The 18,421-nt window shown below is 38.6% G+C and overlaps 1 protein-coding gene across 2 annotated transcripts in view; it reads left to right on the top strand.

Annotated features, from left to right (window-relative positions):
- The window catches only part of USP42 (ubiquitin specific peptidase 42), a 35,570-nt gene that overhangs the window by 6,571 nt on the left and 10,578 nt on the right, over nucleotides 1–18,421 (top strand). For both annotated transcript variants that reach the window (XM_045541265.1, XM_045541264.1), the window contains exons 3-13: nucleotides 880–1,080; nucleotides 6,578–6,688; nucleotides 8,417–8,519; nucleotides 9,774–9,841; nucleotides 10,587–10,657; nucleotides 12,125–12,207; nucleotides 13,624–13,735; nucleotides 14,701–14,841; nucleotides 15,022–15,122; nucleotides 16,344–16,497; nucleotides 17,653–18,372. In XM_045541265.1, coding sequence (XP_045397221.1) covers nucleotides 880–1,080; nucleotides 6,578–6,688; nucleotides 8,417–8,519; nucleotides 9,774–9,841; nucleotides 10,587–10,657; nucleotides 12,125–12,207; nucleotides 13,624–13,735; nucleotides 14,701–14,841; nucleotides 15,022–15,122; nucleotides 16,344–16,497; nucleotides 17,653–18,372 — 1,865 coding nt within the window. The remainder of the gene's footprint in view (nucleotides 1–879; nucleotides 1,081–6,577; nucleotides 6,689–8,416; nucleotides 8,520–9,773; nucleotides 9,842–10,586; nucleotides 10,658–12,124; nucleotides 12,208–13,623; nucleotides 13,736–14,700; nucleotides 14,842–15,021; nucleotides 15,123–16,343; nucleotides 16,498–17,652; nucleotides 18,373–18,421) is intronic.

Raw genomic sequence — 18,421 nt, 5'->3', positions numbered from 1 at the left:
TCTCATGTAGCCATCAACCAGCTTTGACATTTGCCAACTCATGGCCAATTATACCTCCACCTACTTACCCCCTCTCCATTATTATTTTAAAGCAAATTCAATACTTCATATTTCATCTATAAATATTTTAGTGTTATATGTTTAAAAGATTATTTTCTAAAAATTAAAAATGTTTTTATATTAAAAATCTAGTCAATGTTCATATTTCTCTGGTTGTGATATAATTTTTTTTCAGCAATTGTTTGTTCAAAGCAACATCAAAATGAGATCTACACTTTGCGTTTGGTGGATATGTCTCTTAAGTTTCTTTCTTTTTTTTTTTTTTTTTGAGACAGAGTCTCACTTTGTTGCCTGGGCTAGAGTGAGTGCCATGGCGTCAGCCTAGCTCACAGCAACCTCAAACTCCCGGGCTTAAGCGATCCTACTGCCTCAGCCTCCCGAGTAGCTGGGACTACAGGCATGCGCCACCATGCCCAGCTAATTTTTTCTATATATATTTTTAGTTGGCCAGATAATTTCTTTCCATTTTTAGTAGAGATGGAGTCTCGCTCAGGCTGGTCTCGAACTCCTGACCTCGAGCGATCCACCCACCTCGGCCTCCCAGAGGGCTAGGATTACAGGCGTGAGCCACCGCGCCCGGCCTTTTCTTTTAATCTGTAACGTGCTCCCCTTTTTGTCCTTGCAATTTTTTGAAGAAACCAAATCATTTAAAGTTTCTCATATTCTGGGTTCTGTCTTTTAAAATGTGTCTTCTCCTCTGTATTTAGCTGGTAGTAAGATTTAGAATCTTGTTCACATTCAGGTTTGAGTGTTGCTATTTATTTAGCTTCAGTAGTATGGAAAGCTTTGTTTTTAAATGATTGTTATTTATTTTTCTAGCCCTAGGTGATGGCATTGCTCCTCCACAGAAGGTTCTTTTCCCATCTGAGAAGATTTGCCTTAAGTGGCAACAAACTCATAGAGTTGGAGCTGGGCTCCAGAATTTGGGCAATACCTGTTTTGCCAATGCAGCATTGCAGTGTTTAACTTACACGCCACCTCTCGCCAATTATATGCTATCACATGAACACTCCAAGACATGTAAGTGTTCTGTGTTATGATATTTTTGTAGTATTGTGGTATGCTAACCTACTTTCATTTTTTTCTCTGAAATGAAAGTGAAGAATTAAGCCAAGAATTATATGACTAAGAAGTTATTCTTTTAGAAACCGAGGAGGAAGAATCTTATGGTTTGTATTCAGGTTGCATAAAAGCCATTTTGCACATAATTTGACCCATGAAGGTATTTAAAAGGAAGCATATTTTATCCACATTTGGCATTTCTGAACTCTCTGCTGGTTTTCTCCACTTAAGAAAAAAAAGTAAGTGACATAAATGATGCTAACCACTTGGGACAAGCAGGGTTAAGACATCCTACCCCTCCTGACATTCATCCTATGTTGGAAGGCTTGATTCATTTACAGGCTCATAAGCCTTAGAGGAGAGGAACCCTCTTCCTGCTGCCTCCAACCTCCTAGAATTCATGCAGGATTTTCTTACCATTTGAGAGCTCCCTCTTCAAACCACAGGTCAGGAAATCAGTTAAAACTTACTAAAATGTCTTTAATTAAATGGAAACCAATGCAGTGGTTGACTATCAAAATTCAAAATTTAGAACATGTGCTTTTGAGGTTTTGACCTTCTACATATATCATAAATATCCTTCATCTTTTATAAATGGAGGCTCCCTGTTCTTTCATCTAAATTAATTAGATCTAAATTAATCAAATTCATATATGCATGTTCTGGTACTATTCATTAGTTATTAGGATGGAAAACTTGGTTTCTTTTTGAGTAGTTCTTAATGGAGAATTTAAACTGATTCTTTTGAAACTGGTTTTTTTTTTTTCCCCTCAGAGCAAAGTAATGCTTTTAAAGAATTTGGAAAGTACAGAAAAATTTAAAGAAACCAAAAAAAAAAAAAAATCACCTAGAATCTTACCACCTAGAGGTGTTTATTATTATGCCAAGAGGTTTTAAATTAAAGAATGAAAGTTCTGTTTGCCCTCATTTTCTCCCTAAGTCCATAATTCATTTTCCACAGACAGTTTTCCTATCACTTTTACGTTTAATGAAAGTAGTTCATTAAACTGGCCAGGACAGCAAGAGGGAGGACCAAGATAAAATTCAGAAGCTCCTGGTGTTACGTTATTGGTAGTTTTCACTTTTTCTCTCTTTTCCCAGCTTTGAGGTATAACTGGTACATAATAAATTGTACATATTTAAGTATACAATTTGATGCATTTTGACATTTGTATATACCTGTGAAACTATCAGCACAATTAAAATAATGAACATATTCATCACCCCCAAAAGCCTCCTGCTGCCCCTTTGAAATCACCCCTTCTACCTTTTCTCCCATCTCTCATCCCCTCTACCCCAGGCAACCACTATGTTTTCTCTGTTACTAGAGATTAGCTTGTATTTTCTAGAATGTGACTTATGTGGAATTATACAGTGTATATTCTTATTATTTTGCTTCCTTCATCCAGCATAATTATTTCAGCATTATTCTACTTGTTGCATGTATCAATAGATCATTTTTATTACTGAGTGGTATTCCATTGTATGGATGTATCACAATTTGTTTCTCCATTCACCTATTGATGGATTTTTGTGTTATTTCCCATTTTGGGTCATTACAAATTAAGCTGCAATAAACATTTGCAAACAAGTCTTTGTTAGGACATGTTTTCATTTCTCTTGGGTAAATGGCTTGGTCCTGTGGTAGGCGTGTGCTTAACTTTTTAAGATACTTCTAAACTATTTCCAAAGGGATTTCAGTGTTCTACATTCCCTCCAGCAGTGAATGAAAGTTCCATTTGCTCCATATCCTGACCAATACTTTGCTGTAGTCAGTCTTCAATTTTAGCCATTTTAATAGGTGTGTAGTGTAGTAGTATCTTTTTTTTTTAATTTCAGCATATTATGGGGGTACAAAAGTTTAGGTTACGTATATTGCCCTTGCTCCCCCCTAGTAGTATCTTATTGTAGTTTTGATTTTTACTTCCCTAATGAATAATGATGCTGAACATCTTTTCATGTGGTTATTTGTCATTTGTATATTTGCTTCACTAAAATGCCTATTCAGGTCTTTTGCCCATTCTTTTTTTCTTTAATATTGAAAAAGTTTTCAATATCTTTATTTATTTTAGTTTTTAATATTACATTCCAGAGAGAGTGGAATGGGTTAGTGTCCCTGAATGGAAAAAGACCTTTTTTGCCCATTTTAGAACTGGGTAGTTTTCTTATTGTGTTTTGAGAATTCTTCATATATTCTAGATATGTCTTCTATAAAATGGACTCAGACTTGTTTTTTCATCCTTCAGTGTCTTTTAAAGATTGTGTTTTTTTTATTTTGAGAAATTCCATTTCATTATTATTATTTTTATCAATTGTGCTTTTGGTGCTGTGTTAAGAAATCTTAACCTAACTGGCAGTCACGAAGATTTTCCCTGTATTTTCTTCTAGAAGTCTTACTGTTTTAGCTTTTACATTTGGGTGAGTGATCCATTCTGAGTTAATTTTTGTTTGTGATGTGAAGAATAGAAAAGTTCATGTGTTTGCATATGGATATCCAGTTGTTCGAGCATCATTTGTTGAAATGATAATCCTGTTCCACTAAATTATCTTTGCACCTTTGTCAAAAATCATTTGACCATGGCCAGGCACGGTGGCTCACAGCTGTAATGCTAGCACTCTGGGAAGCCAAGGTGGGCAGATTGTTTTGAGCTCAGGAGTTCGAGACCAGCCTGAGCAAGAGCGAGACCCTGTCTTTACTAAAAATAGAAAGAAATTAGCTGGACCACTAAAAATGTATATAGAAAAAATTAGCCAGGCATGGTGGCACATACCTGTAGTCCCAGCTACTTGGGAAGCTGAGACAGTAGGATTGCTTGAGCCCAGGAGTTTGAGGTTGCTGTGAGCTAGGGTGACGTCACGGCACACTAGCCTGGGTAACAGAGTGAGACTCTGTGTCAAAAAAAAAAAAAAAATCATTTGACCATATACATATAGATCTATTTCTGGACTCTATTTTGTTATACTGGTCCATTGTTTATCTTGACACCGTAACATGGTGTCTTGATTACTATAGATTTACGAGTTTTGAAATCAGTTTAGTTCTCTAACTTTGCTCTTTTTCCAAATTGTTTTGGCCATTCATAGTCATTTGTATTTCCAAATGAATTTTGGAATCAGTTTGTCAATTTCTACAAAAAAAGCTTCCTGGGATTTTGAATGGGATTGTGCTGAATCTGTAAATCAATTTGATATGAATTGACATCTAAACAATATATATATATTTTTTTGAGACAAGAGTCTGTTGCCCTGGCCATGGCTAGAGTACAGTGGCATGATCATAGCTCACTGCAACCTCAAACTCTTGGGCTCAAGTGATCCTCCTACCTCAGCTTCCTGAGTAGCTGGGACTTATCTTTTGTATTTGCATGGAGTATAAAATTCTATGTCGACGTTGCTTTTCTTTTAATACTTGAAAGATGTTACTCCACTGTTTTCTGGCCTTTGTTGCTTCCTACAAGAAGCCTATTGTCAGTTTTACCTTTGTTCCTATGTATGCAATATTTTTTATTTCTAGCTGCTTTTAAGATTTTTATCTCTGGTTGTACGCAGATTGAGTTTTCCTTTGTGTAGTTTTCTTGTTTCTTCTCCTTAGGGTTTGTTGAGGTTCTTGTGCATTTACTATTTCCATCAAATATGGACAACTTTCAGTCATTTTTTAAAACTTTTATTTTTATACTTATAGTAAAATTAAACTTTTTTGGTGAAGAGTTCTCTGAATTTTAATGCATGTATAGATTCATATAAACAACCAGTTCAGTCAGGGTACAAAACCATTTCATCACCCTAAAAACCTCCCTTGTGCTTTCTCTTTTTAGATAATTATTATTTCTTAAAATATTTGTTTTTGTCCCTTCACTTTCAGACTCCAATTATATGTACATTAGGGACAACTTGAAATTGTCCCACAGCTCACTGATATGCTGTGTTGTTATTTTGAGGTTTTTTTCTCTTTATGTTTCATTATGGATATCTCCTATTCATAAGGAGTATCTTCAGGTTCACTGATCTTTTCTTCTGTGGTGTCTAATCTGTTATTAATGCCACCTGGTGTATTTTTCATGTCATAGATTCTATGGTTCATCTGTAGAAGTAGAGTTGGGTCTATTTCTATGTCTCTCCTTAAAGTGCTCTTGCGTTTTTCACCTCCTTGAACATATGAATATATTTATGATATCTTTTTTAATAGTCATTGTCTTTTGATTCTATTATCTGTTATTTCTGGGTCTGTTTCTGTTTATTTTCTCCTTATTACTGGTATTGCATGTCTTGTATTCTTTGATTGAATGTTAGACATCATGAATTTTATGTTGTTTGGTGCTGGAATTTTTTTATTCCCTTAAATATTTTTGACCTTTATTGTGGGACACAGTTAATTGGAAATAGTTTGATCCTTTCAAGGAGTTTTAAGCTTTATTAAGTAGGTCTGGGCAGCCTTTAGTCCAAGGCAGAGTTTCTCAGCCTTAGTACTATTAACGTTTGGGTCTGGGTAATTCTTTGTTATGGAGGGCTGTCTTGTGTTTTGTAGGGTATTGGGTAGCATACCTGGCCTCTACCCACTAGATGCCAGTGGCATCACTTAGCATGAGCTGAGAATGATGTTTATTTTATTTATTTATTTTGAGACAGAGTCTCGCTCTGTTGCCTGGGCTAGAATGCCCATGGCGTCAGCCTAGCTCACAGCAACCTCAAACTCCTGGGCTTAAGCGATCCTTTTGCCTCAGCCTCCCAAGTAGCTGGGACTACAGGCATGTGCCACCATGCCCGGCTAATTTTTTCTATGTATATTTTTAGTTGTCCACCTAATTTCTTTCTATTTTTAGTAGAGACGGGATCTCACTCTTGCTCAGGCTGGTCTTGAACTCCTGACCTCAAGCGATCCTCTCGCCTCAGCCTCCCAGAGTGCTAGGATTACAGGCATGAGCCACCACGCCCAACCTATGTTTTTAAAAAGTTGTTTTTAAAAAAAAGAATACGAGAAAAAAGAAAAAGAATAGTGACCACCGTCTGTGGCCAACAACGCCAGATTATTTACAAAGCCAGATTATTTACACAGAGATTTCTAAGCTCTGCTATGGGAGACATTCTTTTTCTATTTGAGACAAATCGTAGTATGAGGAAAAAAAAGAATCTTGTTTTTCCAGTATAGAGAGTAGCTAAGAACATACATAGGTTTTGAAATGACAAAGAATATGATTTGAGTCTGCCACATAATAACTCTTTGACATTGGGCAAATTTTTAACTCTCTGAGCTTTTTTCTTATAAAATAGAGACAATGTACACTTAGGTTTATTAGAGAACTAAATGAAAATAAATAAAAGTAGATAACTCAGTGCATGCACATAGTAGCAGTTATTATTTCATTTCAGGTGTGTGCCCCTTATTTATAATTTAAGTTGATGTGTATGAATAGTCATATTTTGCTAATTTGGATGATTATCATCTATTATCTTTCAGGTCATGCAGAAGGATTTTGTATGATGTGCACAATGCAAGCGCATATTACCCAGGCACTCAATAATCCTGGGGACGTTATTAAACCAATGTTTGTCATCAATGAGATGCGGCGTAAGTACTAACTGTAGTAGCTTATATTAATATTTATTAGCTAAATATTAATTAGTCTTAATGGCCTAAGTGGTTAAAAAAAAAAAAAAGAACCCCTTGTGTATTACAAAACAAATAAATACATTTTATCATACATGGATAGGTCTGTAATTAATAACAAATTTTTAGTAAAACATTTTGCTGTATGAACTCATTTTGAAACCTTAAAGCAAAAGATGACAATATAATAAAGAAAACAGTGTTCAGCTTAATATAAGCAAATTATTTTTTTCGTGTCATCCTTGCACAGGGGCCAAGGATCGTTCCAATTTTGGTATATGTGCTGCCGAGAGGAGCACAATATAGGCAAATTTTAAATTATTTTAAACTCAATTTGTCTTAATAAAATCATTGGTAAGTTTTACAATGTTTTTTTCCCGAGATATTTGGATTTCTGTGCTGAGTAATACTCTGATGTTGTCCCACAGGTTTCTTCAGATAGTTTTTAATTAGTTTTAATTTGGTGAGTGAATATTATACTATACATAGTGGTCAGAATTGTCAAAATAAAGTCAATTGTGCTTTTAAAGAAAAACTTAAACTCATAGCTTAGCAAATTTGTTGATAAATTTCACTTTTTCTGTTTTTAAATTTTAAATCAATTGGTTGCATGAAATTTTCTTATGCACTTTCTTTGTTTTTTGCGATAAACTTTTATATCATCTTAATTGAGTTGGAATAAAGGCATACAAATTTAAAAAAACTATAACGCTTAATCTGGCCTCTAGCTGGGTAATTGGGGGGTGCATAATTATAATCCTTTTGCCTAAAAAGCTGCTGACGATTAAAGAGGTGTTATATTAGTCCTTGGCATTATTGACAGGCCACAAGAGACAGTGCAAAAATCTTTAAAGCATTGTTGGAGCCTGGCAGAATTTTAGCCAGGGCAGGTTTTGGTTATTTATACACAGATTTATGTTTATACATACATAGATAGCAGGTATGGGTAATATTTCGAAATCTGTTCTTCAAGAAAATGCCATTTTGTGTGTGTGTGTGCGTACATGTGTCCACAGACACACACACAGTTGAATCACGAAATTGCCATTTTTGGAGGTCAAAACTGGTGGAATACTGGCAATTTCATGTGATTCAAGCTGGCATATGTTTTTATACATGTATACACATAAAATTTAATATATAATATATTGTGATGTTGCTTATTTTTTTAATGTTTTTTATTTATAATTTTTTAATAGTTTGGTCTTACAGCTGCTTAGTCAATTACAAATAGGACTGAAATGTTAGTATGCATGTTAGAATATAATTTGTTCTGTGGGTCATTGGGATAGAATTCAGATAGGTTTGGATGTTTGTTTTGCGTGGATTGTCTTATGGAGATCTAGCACTAATTTAAAATGTGTGCACTAGCATAAGATTTTGGACATACTTTTGAGACAATATGGCCCCTGTTGAATTTATTCATTTATAATTTTATTATGTTTCCAAAGAGAGTCTTACTCTGTGGCTACTCTCAGGACTCTCAAAAGCTCTGGCCCTTGTGGGCTCTTAATGGTCTAAAGGACGTGGTCCTGGCTATTCTCAGGGTAGCGTATGTTAGTGCTGTTTCCTCATAAGATAATCATACGAGGGGTTTCTAACCACCATATTATAAGATACATTTTGGGGGGTATAGCCTAGGCTTATTATATGTAATGATAAAGCCCTGTCCCTACTTAAATTTTATAGGTATAGCTAGACATTTCCGTTTTGGAAACCAAGAAGATGCCCATGAATTTCTTCAGTACACTGTTGATGCTATGCAAAAAGCCTGCTTGAATGGCAGCAATAAGTAAGTACAATTATCAGTCATTGTGTCTCTGGTTATCAAAATTCAGTTTTGCCTGCTTTTGTTTTGTTTTGTTTTGTTTTTCAATTAGAGACAGAATCATACTATATTGCCCAGGCTGGTCCTGAACTCCTGGGCTCAAGGAGTCTTCCTGCCACAGCCTCTTAAGTAGCTGGGTCTATGAGCCTGTGCCACTGTGCCTGGCTGTTTTGCCTTTTATGTTGAGAGTTCATAGATCCATGTTTGCTTTACCTTTTAGTTGTGCACTGTCTCTTCCCTAGTTGATTTGCATTATTTTAAAATGGTTAAAATTTAAAAAGATATGCTTACCATAACAGTTTGAATTTACTCAATTATAGATGTCAGGAGATGAACAGTAGTCTTGCTGTTATTTAATTTCTGAGTATCAACATACCTCTGCAGATTTAAAACTAGCTGCTGCCACTTTTCAGTTGTACCTGACATTTTCTTTGTTGACCCTTAGCCTTGGAAATCTGTATTTGTTTCCGGCTTCTATCTATATCTCTGGCCAGTTCCTGTAGCTTTTTCCTTAAAACCTAAATATAGACTCAAGAGGAAGATGGGGAGACAATTAGATAAGTGCTAACCTGCTTGCTGTTGGCTGAACACACCTGGTAAACCTCCCTTTGCATTCCCACTGCCCCAGCACTGGGAAGGGGCCAGGCCTTCATTGTCTAGGTGGTGATAGACTCCGCACGGAGGACACGGAGGATGACGCCCTACCTTCCCCAGCCATCCTCCTGCGCAGGTCACAGCCTGCTGAGGGGTCTTCTTTGTGCTTCAGGACCAAATTCCTGCCTTGATTTCAAAGTCCCTTTATAATGTAGCTCCTGCTGTGCTCCCTCTTTTCCTACCACTCCCCAAACTGTGTGTTCCGGTCAGGCAGGGCTATTCTCTAGCTGCCACATTTACTATCTTTTTACTTTTTGTGCTCTGCTGTTTGAATTCTTGTTTTTTTATAAACGTACGTGCTTTTTATTTTTTAAATTTTTATTATTATTTTTTAAGAGATTAAATCTCACTCTACTGCCCATGCTGGAGTATAGTGATGCGATCATAGCTCATTGCAGCCTTGAACTCCTGGCTTCAAGTGATCCTCCTGCCTTGGCCTCCCAAAGTGCTAGGATTACAGGCATGAGCCACTGTGCCTGGGGAATTGTACATGCTTTTAAAATCTGATCATAGCGTCTGTAGTTTTTGGAGAACTCTTCTTTCATATCACTGTTTGTTTTTCAGATTGGACAGACACACCCAGGCCACCACATTTGTTTGTCAGATATTTGGAGGATACCTGCGATCTAGAGGTAAATTTTTGTTTAAAAATTGATTCAGTGATACATGCATGTGGTTTAAAAAAAAATGCAAACAGTAGGAAAGGGTTAATAATGAAAAGTACATCTCTTTTCCAGCCCAGACTCCCATGCCGCTCCCCAAGGGCAACCCCTATACCAGTTTGTAGTATATCCTTCCAGTCGTTTCCTATGCGTGAGCAAACCAGGACCATACTATGTGTATCGCTTTCATTTTTCTCCTAATATTATCAATCTTTTTGCATTACAGCACACATAGGCTGAACAGAGTCTTTCACAGTTATGGTGGTATTCCATAAATGTCCCCTATAGATGGATATTTAGGTTGCTTCTATTTTGTTGCAGTTGTTGTTATTACCATCAGTGCTTCATTGAGCATCCATGTACACATACCTTTATATCTATGTAAAAGTAGGTATGTAGGATAAATTCTTAGTCTTAGACTTTCTGGATCATAGGGTGTGCATATTTTAAATTTTAATACTGTCATTTCGTTCCAAGAAGTTATACCAATTTATATTCCAACCAGTAGCATATGAGGGATCAAATTCATGACACTTTCACCACATTGTGTGTAGTATTAATTTAAAAATTTTTTTGTCCAATCTGATCAGAGAAAAATTATACTTTGTTTTAATTTTTAGTTTGGAAGTAGTACTTGGCATTTTGTTATTTCAGTAGTTGGTGTTGCTGTAATGATTACACTTTGCTTATCCTTTGCATTTGATTTTTATTTCAGTCAAATGTTTAAATTGCAAGGGCGTTTCGGATACTTTTGATCCATATCTCGATATAACCTTGGAGATAAAGGTAAGTTTGGTAATTGTTATGGTGGTTAAGTTTAATCAGTGTCATTTTATATAACTTTTTGTATTTATAGTTCATTTGTAAGTTAGACTACACTTGTTAAAGAATATGAATTGCAAAATTTAATGTGCTAAAATTTTATTTGGAGGTGATTATTCAAACTTTGTAGTAGCCGTTATAAAAAACATTTAAAACGGCCAGGCGCGGTGGCTCATGCCCATAATCCTAGCACTCAGGGAGGCCAAGGTGGGAGGATCGCTTGAGGTCAGGAGTTTGAGACAAAACTGAGCAAGAGCAAGGCCCCATCTCTACTAAAAATAAAAAAAATGAGCTGGGCATGGTGGCATGTGCCTGAGGTCCCAGCTACTCAGGAGGCGGAGGCAGGGGGATTGCTTGAGCCCAGGAGTTTGAGGTTGTAGTGAGCTATCTTGACACCACTGCACTCTAGCCCAGGCAACAGAAAGAGACCCTGTCTGAAAAAAAAAAAAATGAAAAAGTCACTCTTTGACTTTTCAGTTAATAAATCTTAACAAAGCCAGATTCTGATGCCTGTTTTAGCCAAACATAGATGGCCATTATTCTTTAGAGACTGTCTTGCTGCTTGTACTTTCTAAACTCCTATTTAACGGTTTGATATATACTACTTCAAAATATATTGTTTACTTTTTTAAAAATGAGATTATGCCTAATGTCTGTTTGGCCACTTGCTGTTTGCATGTAATTCTTCTTGGAGACCTTTCTGCATAAGTATGTTCTTTGGGCAGTTGTGTGGTGGTCCAGAAAATGGATAGACCATAATTTATATGCCTAAATTCTTGTTGGTAGACTTGCGGTTTGCTTCTAGTTTTACACTATTTTATTTTTTTTTTATATTTTTTTATTTTTTTTTTTTTTTTGAGACAGAGTCTCACTTTGTTGCCTGGGCTAGAGTGAGTGCCGTGGCATCAGCCTAGCTCACAGCAACCTCAGACTCCTGGGCTTAAGCGATCCTACTGCCTCAGCCTCCCGAGTAGCTGGGACTACAGGCATGAGCCACCGTGCCTGGCTAATTTTTTTTTTTGTATATATATATTTTTAGTTGGCCAGATAATTTCTTTCTATTTTTGGTAGAGACGGGGTCTCACTCTTGCTCAGGCTGGTCTCGAACTCCTGACCTCGAGCGATCCACCCGCCTCGGCCTCCCAGAGCTAGGATTACAGGCGTGAGCCACCGCGCCCGGCCTAGTTTTACACTATTTTAAATAAAGCTGCAGTGAGCAACCTCTTTAGATGTTTTAGATGCTCATTTTTTAATGGAAGAGGAAATAATTTGGTGTGTAGATGTGTAAAGATGATTATAATAAAGGAAAAACTTCTTTTTACATAAAAATTCCTCATTTGCTTTTATGTCTTTGAGTCTTCTGTTCTCTCTCTCTGTCTCTGTAACTGGCAGTGTGTGATAATGCGGTGTTTATGCTGTTTCTCTTTCCAGGCTGTTCAGAGTGTTAACAAGGCATTGGAGCAATTCGTGAAGCCAGAACAGCTTGATGGAGAAAACGCATACAAGTGCAGCAAGTATGACGGGTGGTGACTTGCTGGTTCTTGCTGCTGGCTGCTCCAGGGGGGATAGCAGGGAGGCTTGATGTGAAAGAGTTTGGTGTGCCTGACTATCCCCTCTAGGTTGCCTTTAGCTTCTGATACAATCTGGGAAGACACTGGGTCTCTGTCTTCCAAAGGCCAGGGTCTGCAGTGTCTCAATGTTTACACTCTTTCAAGATGTGCGACTCTGTGCCCTTGGGAGACTGGTACCTCATTATTGGGCGGATTTGGTGGGAGGAGAGAGAGGTAAGATCCTCCGAGCACCACGAGTTGGTACTGCCTCACAGGTGCGGCTTAGGATGGCATGTCTGCCCAGCAGCGTTTTCCTCAACTTTCCTTTGTGAGAGGGTTGAGATGGAGTGGGGAGTCACTTCCCCCAGGATAGTTAAGGATCTTTCTCTCTTATGGGTGGGTATCTAGGGTTTGGGGTAGTATTTTCTAGAAACCTCTAATTTTGATTGTTCATGAATATGTTTCCCCATGAAGTCAAGAGAGCCTGTTTTAGGCCCGGCGTGGTGGCTCACGCCTGTAATCCTAGCACTCTGGGAGGCAGAGGCGGGTGGATCGCTCGAGGTCAGGAGTTCGAGACCAGCCTGAACAAGAGCGAGACCCCCGTCTCTACTAAAAATAGAAAGCAATTATCTGGCCAACTAAAATATATATATAGAAAAAATTAGCTGGGCATGGTGGCGCATGCCTGTAGTCCCAGCTACTCGGGAGGCTGAGGCAGTAGGATCGTTTAAGCCAGGTGTTTGAGGTTGCTATGAACTAGGCTGACGCCATGGCACTCACTCTAGCCCGGGCAACAAAGCGAGACTCTGTCTCAAAAAAAAAAAAAAAAAAGAGAGCCTGTCTTTAAAAAGCCTGGTTTCATATATTTTGAGTAGATTTCCACTTTGTAGACTGGTAGTTTAGGTAATCTTTTATTATCTAATTTATTTGGGGGGAAGAAGGCTCCCTTCTTCTCTCCAAGACCATAGGGATTTCTCCTTTGTTATAAACTCCATGGATATTTCTCATCTTTATTTTTCTGCCTTTTGTATCTGGATAGGGCTTTGTTTTCACATAATTACACCAGCCTGAAAATCTGTTAGTTTTTCAGTTTGTTTTGAATTGAGAGAAACTTGTATTAACCTAATTTTAGCATTATTTGTAGCCTGTGTGGCTTGATTTTTCACACTTGTCCAGTCGTCCTTTCCCTTCATGCTAATTAAGCAGTTTGTATTTTTAATTTCAATATTTTCACTATTGATTGAGGGCTGGTATTTCTTACCTAGTGTCCTTTTGGAAACTTAATTTAGAATGTTTGAGAGAAATAGCAAGGGAAAGACTAAAATACCAAGAAAATATATGTATTAATCTTCTGAACGTTTTATTTCTGTTTATTTCAAGGTGTAAAAAGATGGTTACAGCTTCAAAGAGGTTCACTATACATAGATCCTCTAATGTTCTTACGCTTTCTCTGAAACGATTTGCAAATTTTACTGGTGGAAAAATTGCTAAGGTATGTAGATGATATTAATAATCTTTTATGTTGAGCCTTTCAAGGCAAAAGTGTCAGTAGCTGTTAAGGGTTATAAACAACCTAACTGAATAATTTTTGTTGACCGATTTTCTAAGTTCTTCCATTATTTGGTAGCAGGAAAAAAAAGTCAAAGAATAGAGCCAGTAGTTTGGAATATGCACTCGAGTGTGTATGTTTTTATTAACACCTTTAACTGGCTAGACTTTCTAATGATAAAATGGGTAACAGTTGTCTGCATTTAGGCTTTATAGTCAGTTTTTTAGTGTCCAAGGTAATGAGGGGTTACACAGAGCTTGTATCATTTGAAATCCAAAGAGGACTTCCCTGCTAGATATTGTTACTTTTTCATTAAAGTTCATTTTCTTATTCATTTGTTTTCTGATTGGCAGTACACTGAATTTTCCCATTTTCTTTTCTTGTTTGTTTTTTTAGTTATTTAGACATGAGGTCTTGCTGGTTGCCCAGGCTGGAGTGTAGTGGTGCCATCATGGCTCACTGCTATGACTCGAAGTCTGGGACTTGAATTTTCCCATTTTTTTCTACTTTCTGAAGATTGAAAGTGGTCAGAAATTCAATTGTAAGAGAAATAAACAATTCATTCCTGAAGTATTAAATATAAGGGATGACCAGTGTCCAGAGTTATCATTCTGTTCCTATCTCCTTTGATGGATTTGAAGAATTCACTTAATGTGGATTCTTACCTGTTCAAAGGCAATAAAAATCGCAGTGGGACAGCCTTATATACACTTAGATTCAGGTGTCCTCCCAGTTAATCATGTCCTTTGAAAGGTGGTGAAATGTGTTAGGCTTCTCTTAGAATAGCACAAGGTGCGGTGTTGTATGGGTCTCCTCCTGGGAGACCCTAAATGCCCTTACTCGAATATGCAGAATAGTCTGTGCCCTCAGAAATGATATTTTTTTCTTCTTTTTCCATTTCTGTTTAGGATGTGAAGTACCCTGAGTATCTTGATATTCGGCCATACATGTCTCAACCAAATGGAGAGCCGATTATCTATGTCTTGTACGCAGTGCTGGTACACACTGGCTTCAATTGCCATGCTGGCCATTACTTCTGCTACATCAAAGTAAGCTGTCCAGATTTTGCTAATAGCTATTGCTACATACATGCTGTACGACAGCACTAGTATTCTTGTGGGGAAAGGTGGGACTTTCCCAGCTAAAATGTGAATACCCATTTTTTTTTTTATATTTCTCTTAACTGCATTCCATGTTCCTTTAATAAATGTCATATCTCTTTTTTGCAGGCTAGCAACGGCCTATGGTACCAAATGAATGACTCCATCGTATCTACCAGTGACATTAGATCGGTACTTAGTCAACAAGCCTATGTGCTCTTTTATATCAGGTATTGACATGAAAACAGATTGTCAAATTTTGTATTATTTCATTTCTTCTCTCATCAACATATTGAAATTCAAGGTTGGGCATGGTGGTAGCTCATGCCTATAATTTCAGCATTTGGGAGGCCACGGTGGGAGGATCACTTGAGGTCAGGAGTTCAAGATCAGTCCGAGCAACATAGTGAGACCCTGTCTCTCCCCCCGAAAAAATTCAATGTTAGTTATTTTTTATGAAACAGCAGCTTAAAGATTAATTCTGCCATGTGCCTGGAGAGTGAGGAAGGTCATTTTTGAGTGTGGATTATGAGTTTGCTTTAGCTGCCAGCTCTTTTGTGGGTTAACACTGCGAGCCAATAGCTGAGGAGGGTGGGCTTCTGCTGCTGGCTGCAAATGCAGTGGGCCAGGGGCACTGGTGGCAGTGGGTGGAGACCTCAGGAAGGGGCATCTGAGCACCTGCTGTGGTCACAGCCGGCACCTCCCACCGGCTGAGCACAGACAGCTGGTCCTTCCTGGCCAAGGCCTGGGCCAGCCCATGCTCACATCTGTCCTGCTGTGGCTGCACACTCTGACTTGCTGATGCATTTTTGGAAAAAATCTGATGTGTGCTTCAACTTGTCCCTTTTTAATAGCTGACAATTAAGAATATCCTAAAATGTCCAACGGTGGCAGAATGACTATATCCGATGTTGAAATATTATGCAGCTTAACAGTGATTTTTTATGAAGCATTTTTTTAATTTTGAGGAAATGCTGAATATATATGGAAGAAAAGCAGTTTGAAATACTAAGCACTGATATTGAAAACACCCATATGGGCAAAGCATGGAGGGTGATTGACTAAACCGGAAGAGGAGCTGCCTCTGAGGGGCAAGCTAAGGGATAGTGTTTTGTTTCTAACTTTAATGGACACAACAGATTTTCCACAATGGTATATATTTATAATTAGAAAAATATAAATAGAAAAATACCTTTCAAGTAGCAGCATCATAAGAATACATAGTTAGAAAATACTGTTTACCGAGATACCCTGTTTCCTGATCTGAGTACCTGACATTAACCTAAACCTAAAGGAGAGAATGTGTGTAGCTCCGTACCATGGAGCGTAACAGTACTATTTCTCCATCAGTTTTCTGCCCAAGGGGTTAAGTGCTATTGAATTTGTAAACGAATCTCTTCTAAGGAAATGTCGTGTGTCAACCTAAGCAACATCACTCTCCCTGTCTCCAGGTCCCACGATGTGAAAAACGGAGGCGAACTTGCTCATTCCACCCACAGCCCCGGCCAGTCCTCTCCCCGGCCGGTGATCAGTCAGCGGGTCGTCAACAACAAGCAGGCCGCAGCGGGGTTCATCGGACCACAGCTGCCCTCTCACATGATGAAGGTAACATTTCACAGGGACGATACAATCTTTGTATTAATTTTTAAAATGTATCCTTCAGACTCTGAAGTTACCATTGTGGTAGTTGCTATGTTCTAATATACAATTGGATTTCTTCTCAAAAAAGTTTAAGCCCTTTATTTTAAAGTCTGGCCAGCCTTACGTGTGTGATTGTATACGGTCGTCTGCATCTTAGAACAGTCTGTGTCATTTGTGCTATACAATCTTAATGGCTTCTCAGTTTGTTTTGAATTATACAAATTATCTGGTTGTACGCTTTTTTTTTTTTTTTTTTAATGGATATCAGACAGTACTTGAGTTATAGTAGGAGCCACAAATCTAATGCCTTTGTGAGCTGGGAAGGCAACGGGCTGGAGCTGGGCCCTACTTCAGAGTGACATTAGGGCACTGGCACAGCAGAGAGCACATGCCCTGTGGAAAGGAGCGGCTGTCATTGATTTTCCAAGAGTTTGGTTTGTTTGTTTTTTATCATGAAGCTTTCCAATGTTAAGATAATGACTAATTCCGATATTTAAGAAAACATTGTGAAGGTCAGACACAATTCATCTGTGAACCAGCTTTCCCCCTGAGCCACCATGGGTTGTGGCAACAGTAGTGGGACCTGAGCAAAAGAACTGCATGCACCGAACTCCGAGACATCCCAGGGTGGTGGTGGTGATGGTGAGGTCATGGCTTAGCCAGTGGCACCTGAAGCAGCCTCAGTTTTGTCTTTGCCCATGTGACCGTCTTCCCTCGGTCCCAGGCCAGCGGTAATTGCTGCTTCCTGCCATTTCCTTCTGTCTGCAGTGTGGGCTCCCAGGAAACCCATCCAAGGGAAAACCTGTGTGACTCCATGCCCAAAGGGGCCTGTCCACGCCTGTCATACTTGGAACAGAAAGAATTTGATCTCAGGGTTGTATTCTGACAAACATATTTGTTTTCTTTGTTGATTAATTGCTAGAAGACTAGGACCTGTACAGGAAAGGTACACGTGGGTAGGAACAGATGAAAGAACAGGGAGGCACTTCTAGGTATGTGAAACTTGTTAGTCATAAAAAGAAAAGGATGAAAATGGGAAGGCCCATAAGCCAAAATGGATTCTGTTTCTATGGCTGTGTTTCTGGAGCTCTGACCTGGCTGTGGTTTTCTTCCTTCCAGAATCCACCTCACTTGAATGGGACTGGACCACTGAAAGACACACCAAGCAGTTCCATTTCAAGCTCTAATGGGAATTCCAATGTCAACATGGCTAGTCCTGTTAATGCTTCAACTTCTGTTCAAAACTGGGCAGTTAACAGGTCTTCTGTTATTCCAGAACATCCCAAGAAACAGAAGATCACTATCAGTATTCACAACAAGTTGCCTGGTCGCCAAGGCCCATCTCAGCCTAACAACCTTCATAGCAATTCTGTGGAGAGCCCTAGCAAGCCTGTTCCCTCTTCTACCATTACCAATTCTTCTGCAATACAGTCTACCTCGACTACATCTACGATGTCAGTTTCTAGCAAAGTAACAAAACTTTCTGCCCCGAGCGAAGCCTGTTCCAAGCCTGTGATGAATGGCAAGTCCAAGCTGAACTCCAGCGTGTTGGTTCCCTATGGCGCTGAGTCATCTGAAGAGTCTGACGAGGAGCCCAAGGGACTGGGCAAGGAGAATGGTGTCGGCGCCATCTCGAGCTCCCTCTCTCCTAGCCAAGGTGCTGAAGATGACGAGGTCTCACAGCATGAGCTCCAAGAACCTATTACTCTAAATGGTGCTAACAGTGTAGACAGCGACCCGAAAGAAAATGGTCTGCCATTTGATGGTGCCAATTGCCAAGTCCAGACTGCTCTACACTCAGAAAATCCCTTTTCTAAGGCAAATGGTCTTCCTGGAAAGGTGAGGCAGGGTTGGGGACAGGGACTACAAGCTTTGTTTTGAGTTCCTA

Source organism: Lemur catta, chromosome 2 (assembly GCF_020740605.2).
Source record: "Lemur catta isolate mLemCat1 chromosome 2, mLemCat1.pri, whole genome shotgun sequence".
Classification (NCBI taxonomy): Eukaryota; Metazoa; Chordata; class Mammalia; order Primates; family Lemuridae; genus Lemur; species Lemur catta.
This window is presented reverse-complemented; position numbering and strand designations above follow the sequence as displayed.